At 34.3% G+C, this 6,669-nt stretch overlaps 1 protein-coding gene across 1 annotated transcript; it reads right to left on the reverse strand.

Annotated features, from left to right (window-relative positions):
• On the reverse strand, window positions 1-3,799 carry LOC110110403 (sucrose transport protein SUT1-like). Its single transcript, XM_028701409.1, has 14 exons — window positions 3,729-3,799; window positions 3,215-3,335; window positions 2,977-3,075; window positions 2,837-2,901; window positions 2,622-2,706; window positions 2,381-2,414; window positions 1,895-1,994; window positions 1,687-1,762; window positions 1,250-1,411; window positions 984-1,127; window positions 672-908; window positions 377-440; window positions 251-294; window positions 1-174 (listed from the first exon to the last, which is right to left on the reverse strand). Exons 1-14 carry the CDS (start codon window positions 3,797-3,799, stop codon window positions 1-3), a joined length of 1,476 nt encoding a protein of 491 aa, XP_028557242.1.
• Between the last annotated feature and the right edge of the window lie 2,870 nt (window positions 3,800-6,669).

The following is a 6,669-nucleotide window of genomic DNA, read 5'->3' on the forward strand; positions in this document are numbered from 1 at the left end:
TCAGTGCAAACTGCTCATAGCAGAAGCCTTGAAGTTCTTCGTTGAGAGCCTGGGAAGTACAAATAAACCAACAATACCGCACACGAAGGCAAACACTGAAGCAACAGCAAATGCAGGCATGTTCCCCTTCTTGAAGATCCCATCCCATGGACCAGCTCCAAGTGCAATTACCACCTGTTGATTTTGAAAACCATTATTACTAAATTATTACAAACAATGCTGCTTCTAATTTTTTGGTCAGACAATTAACCTGTGGTATAACAATAGATATATTAAGTACTCCTGTACACAGTCCTGCAATCAAGTTCACATTAACTCAAAGTTACAGATTTAAAACACTACAAGATGATTATGAATTCAAGATAGATGAACAAACCTTGACCACCTCCTTCGTTAGCAGCTAATTGTGCCGTGACTGCAAATGGCACGCTGTACAGAACCTGCGCACATATTCATACTCTTAGCTAATGATCAGTACTAAATAGTTTACTAATCAGGATCCGTTTGAGACAGCTAAAGTAATTGTTGTATGAATCTATATAGAAAGTCGAGTTTTGTAAAAAAAAAAAAAATTGCAATAATTTTCTTATAATTATCATACTATAATAGGATAAGTTGTCATAAACGAAGGCTAATTCTGAAAACCGAGCTGTAATGGTGAGGATACTAACTGCTAAAGGAGCGCCCAGAACCGCGAAGACGACCAAGGCAACAGCCTTGACGCTACCGTCTGGAGAGATGATAGCATCATGAATGCTGCCATGGTAGCTGTGCACAGACCAGCTGCTGATGATGGCGGTGGCGGCCATGCATATAAACATGCAGAAGTTGCACATAACCCACACTATTCTTGTTGTGAATTTTCGACACAATGGCTCTATCAAAATTGAGGTCACTCCAAGAACCACCTAACAATTTAAACTTTAATTAATAAGATGATCGATAAATTAATTTTGCAAATTCAAAATCATAAATCCACTAACAGAGTTTATGAGCAAGCCTAATGCGCCTGCTCTGACTCCATTATCATAAGCTTTCATCTGAGCTGGAGTTCCCTTTGGATCTCCATGGAATATTTCTCGGCCCATCCAATCTGTATCGTAGAGGTTGAATGGAAACCATGACAGCTGTGAAGTTAATTTCAGGTGATTAATTAGTAGCTAGCTTGCAAGAGAGGTTGATGCATGTGGAGAATTAATATATTTTTTGTAATTAATTATTGCTAATTGGAAGCTGATTAGTTAATTACCCAGGTGAGGGAAGTGACTAGAAGAATATAAGGCATTTTTGGTGGAAGATTCTTGATAGTTCTGAAGATTTCCATTATGCCAACCCTTTCTTCTACTGTAGATGGAGCTACTTCTTCTCTACCAGCAATCGAAGTCACGAGTACACTTAGCAGAAGAAAGACCTGTTGAAAGACACAAATTCAAACCACTAAAAGTTCTTTGCATATTAGTTAATTAATTAATGACTGTTTTTTCTTTATGGTCTGGAGCCTAATTAACGCACGTCTGTCTTATGCAAATTAATAATAATTCTTCTCTTTGACCTGGTATAAGGGGCTAAAGATGTACAATATTTACTAATTATTTTAGTGATGCATTTTTATTTTATTCGAGGATTAGAATTAGATCAATAACTAATTCAGAAGATAAATAGATTAATGAAGGAGAAGGGGGGTACCACAGCAACTAAAAATGCTCCTTTCAAATTTGCACAAGCTTCACAGCAGGCTCTGTTAGAAAGGAACGGAAACCACCTGCATGCCTCAATTAAGAATATAATTAGTACGTGTTTAATCAGAAAATTAATTAATGATAGCGTGCATTAGGGTTAAGAGAAGTTAAATTATTACATAGAAATGCAAATAAAAATTGAATAAAAAACGTACTCGTGCCACTTTCCACTTGCACCAGAAGAATAGCCTAAGATGTTCCCGATGGCCATCCATGAGGCAAATATTGCATTTGCTTTACTGCATCCATGAGTCCCTGTAACTGTAATTATACTCATTTCTTTATTATGTATATTTAATTTGTCATTAAAAAGTATTTTTTCAAAACTGTAAAAGCATTTTGCCATTTTATTTCAAGAATAATAATTTTTGTAGAGTCATTTTAATATTTTATTTATAGTGTAAAATCATTGCCATATTATTTTATATATGTAAATTAATGTCTTTGTCATTTATAATAATATTTAGCAGCACACTTTTTTCACTACCAAGGAATTCTTTGGTCCCTTTTTTTCCCAGTTATTTTCCTTTCCTTTTTTATAGTTTCAAAGAAAAATAATAATATATATATATAGCTTCTCAAAAATCAATTTTAAGAGACCTAGCTTGTGCGTTGTGAAAATAAGATTACAGTAAGCTTACCAGACAGATCAGCCATGAGGGCTCGAGTTGGACCCTGGACAACAAATATATAAAAAATAGAAATTAATTAATCGATCAAAAAATAATCATAATTAAGGTTGGTATATTAAATTATAATCAAATCAAATGATATCTGATCAACTCTAGACATTGAAAGAAATCAAACACAGAGGCTGACATATTAAAAACACTAAAATTAATCTGAATAATATTAAATGAAATAGCCCTTTAATTAAATCACCTGAACTGTATTATTTGATAGATCGAGCAGCCAAAATCCGGCGACGTAGACTATTGCAGCCCTCCACCGTGGGCCGTGGTAAATGCTATATATTTCAATCGCAATTAGTAAAAATAATATATAGTCGCTTACTTACTCAATTGTGTATATATCACATAGAAGCATATATATTTATGTAATAAGAAATTAATAATATATATATATAAATAAAATACCTGCAATCTTCCTTGGTATCGCCTAACTTGTATCCAATGTCAGAAGAGAAGGCAATTACAATCACCTACCAATTTTTTTTTATTTAGATATATATAGATTTCTTAACTAATTAATCGTTTAATTAAGCATATATACTCACTGCAAAACAAATAAAGATGCAACCGACGAGTATGAATGGTCTTCTCCTTCCAAATCTTGAACGGCATCGATCGCTCCATAAACCAACGCATGGTTGAACCTGACAAATTGGGCAAGCTAATTAATATATTAAGATATACATAGCTCATAAATTTTTTTAAAAATCATTTCAATCACATTTTAATTATGAGCTAGATGTGATGATTTTATTTCGAATAAACATATATATTATTGCTTACAACAAAGCCAGCTACAGGGCCGCATAGCCATATCAAAGAAGATAAAGTATGAGACAGTCCCAGCGTCTGCACCAAATATAAATCATCATTAAAAACATTAATTAACGTAAAGTACTTGTACATATATCAAAATAATCAGAAATATTATTCTATTAATTAGAATGTTAATAAAGCCATTATTTTCATTAATTGGACGTCAAACTACTTCGAAAGTGTCATATTACAATTAATAATTACCATACTGTCATAATTATCATTAACTGACTATATTTTAAAATTCATCTGACTATATTTTAGTTCTCTGAAAATAATAGATATTTTTAAATATTATCTATAATTATTTCATTTATTGGCTAACATTTAAATATTTGAAATGAATGATCTTATAATCTTATATGTATAAATTATTATATAAAATAATTTGTGTGGCTTAAAAATAAAATAAAATTAAAGAGTAGAAATAATTGATAATATAATGCATGGAAATGCTTATATTGGAAAAGTATAGCAAAGGTGGACCTGGACGTAGGGAGTGAGCAGCGATAGCTGAAGCGCCCATCCGTACTGTACTCCCCCAGCCACCATGCAGGAGAAGATCAGCCTCACTAGGCTTATCTGTTTTCCCGCCGCCGCGGCCGCCGCCGCCGCCTTGTATTCCAACTTGGCCATTGCCTCTCCACCTCCGGCGAGCACCTCTCTCTCCATGATCCCTGGATCGGACGATCGTTCTCTTTCTCTGTTTTTTCCTTATTATTACTCGCACTCAACTCAGAAATGTCATATATACATACATATATGGAGTGATAGATCGATATGGAGCATATATATAGATATACAGTACAGATATGGTACTGGCCGATCAGGCCAATGGAGTCCATAGCACCTTTTTCAAAAGTCAATGTCTTGCGTGGCAGCGGACCCTACATGCGGATTTAGAATTCGATCTTATCCATTAAATTAAATGTCGCTCGCCATTCCCATTTCCCAGAACGTGTTTCTCTGCCTTCGGAACGTACGAGCCTTCATAGGATTAGGGGCACTATTACTATTTATCCATCTTATCCTTATTGTTAATTAGAGTTTGAATGACTTGCTCTTCCTTCCTTTGCAAATTTCCCAAGCTCCAAAACGCGCGTAATCCGGTTTAAGAAGAATTCCATTTTTCGGCTTTGAAGTATCTAAAATTAAATGGAGTTATGAGGAAAATGACAAAGCCCTTTTTTCCTCCTCAGGCAGTTACGCTTGTATTACTAAATACTGAATATAATAATGTTCTCTTTAATGATTTTTTGGAGTTAAATGATACAAATTAAACTAATTAAAAAAATCCAAAAAATTACACAAGCACTATGGATTTGATCAATTTAGTTTCTCCTCAGGCAAAAGAAAATTCCTCTACCAATTTGTGACGTCGTTGCATCTAAATTTTTGTATTGCTTAATTTGTATAACTTCACAATGTTCTTCATTACAGCCATAATAACTTAATAATTAAGAACTAATCAGTAATTAGCAAACTAGCAAAGCACCCAGCCAACTGTACAACATAATCAAAAGAATAGCAGAGAACAAACCACAAATGCTGAAGCCCGCCACTCACAAGGCAGAATGTTAAGTGAATGAAAGGCATGAAACTGTTGGATAGTAGGTCCACAACAGGCAAACATAACGGAGCAAAAAATATATAGAAGAAAGCTGGACCACTCTACAGAAAATAATTGACAACTAAAAAAATTGAATATAAAATTGTATAACACAATAAAAAATGAAATTCCATAACCAACAGAGCAATATCCAATTGAAAAACAATATTCGGCTGCATAACACAGAGCAATATTTGGTTACATAACACAATCATTTCTAATATCACTCAAGGCTCAAGCTGAGGGCAACAAGTCCACTCAAACCTCAAGTCATATATCAACTGTATAACATAAATAATAAAAACTAACTGCACAAAACAATCAGCAGTCACTAGGTTCTTCATAATAGATAATATCAACAGTGGTTATAAGATATAAATTATATAAATGAGAATTTTCACACCATATATACTTAATGTTTGAGATGTTATATTCACCGAGTTATTCATGAATCTAATTTGATTTCCGTCAAAATCTAAGCCCATGATGTTATTTCTCACTACATTAAGCTTAGAGTCGTTTGTATCTATGACCAAAGCAGCAATATATGTTATAACAGACTTGATAAGTTAAGCTTAAGCTATAAGTTAGCCGTGTAGTATAATTGCCTTCTTCACCATACAACCAATCTTTAGTGCATACCAATGCTTCAACAATAGCATATTTCAAGCACTTTAATATTGGTTTAGAATTCTACCGCTATTGTTAAAGACACTTTTAGATGCCATAATATAGAGATTGGAATGCACAAAACATCATGAGCCATGCTCAAGACCTAAGGGAATCTGTACTAATTAACTTTTCAAAACTATAAAATATCGATCTAACTCATTATTCCTATCTAGCTTAGGTTCATCCAAATATATTTTAAGTTCCAACTTTCTTGGCATTAATGTTACCTCTATCTCAAAAGAGTCATAATACTATGCTGTGCCATGAGTTAATATATTATATGTTCAATCATAAATGAGTTTATGTTAAAGATCACATAATAGTCTGGACAGAAGAACAATAGAAAGGAAGCTATTATAAAATTTAAAGTGGAAAATTAGAACCTAAAGAAATTTTTATTTAATGATTTTTATTGATTGACTAGTTGAGAGAATCCTTTGTGAAGATTGAGATGTTTGAGATACAGTGCTTGATACTTGGTTATTTGTGGTTGAGTAATTTGAAAATAATGTGTATAACTTCTCTATAACTTTTGTAATTTCAGACGCATAATCAGCCACATATAGTTTCTTATAACACAATTCTAAAGAGTTAAATTTATACATTGGGTCAAGAGTTATAGCTATAGCTTGATCAATACTTCTCAAACTTGACGAATAGGCCAACAATCATCTTTTGATATACTCTTACCTAGGGGTGTCAATATTTGACACGACCCGAAAACCCGACCCGAACCCGACCCGAAAATTTCGGGTTAGGGTCAACCCTTTGACCCGAAATTGACCCGAAAGTGACCCGATTTTGACCCGAAAACCCGATTTTGACCCTCCAACCCGACTTTGACCCGATTTTGACTCGAAAAGAGGAGATTGACCCGTTTTTGACCCGAAAATTAGCAATTTTTTGGTTGAAAACGGGTCATTCGGGTCGGGTCGGGTTGACCCGGACCCGAAGCGGGTCGGGTTCGGGTCAAGGAAACCGACCCGTTTTTAAAAACGGGTCGGGTTCGGGTTGACCCGAATAGTGCCGGGTCAGTTTCGGGTTCGACCCGAACCCGACCCGTGACCCGAAATTGACACCCCTACTCTTACCTAGATTATATTTCATACTTTAATGTCACATATATAGCATAAACATAGGT

The sequence above is a fragment of the Dendrobium catenatum genome, unplaced genomic scaffold, assembly GCF_001605985.2.
Source record: "Dendrobium catenatum unplaced genomic scaffold, ASM160598v2 fragScaff_scaffold_1687, whole genome shotgun sequence".
Lineage (NCBI taxonomy): Eukaryota > Viridiplantae > Streptophyta > Magnoliopsida > Asparagales > Orchidaceae > Dendrobium > Dendrobium catenatum.

Bases quoted from the DNA above. Each gene is read 5' to 3' on its own strand.
- LOC110110403 (XM_028701409.1), bottom strand. From the start codon at position 3,799: ATGGTGGCTGGGGGAGTACAGTACGGATGGGCGCTTCAGCTATCGCTG. The intron at 3,336-3,728 runs CCTTTGCTATAC...ATTTTGATATAT, and splicing joins ACTCCCTACGTCCAGGTCCA to GTACAAGTACTTTACGTTAA. The intron at 295-376 runs GTTTGTTCATCT...ACTTGATTGCAG, and splicing joins TAACGAAGGAGGTGGTCAAG to GACTGTGTACAGGAGTACTT.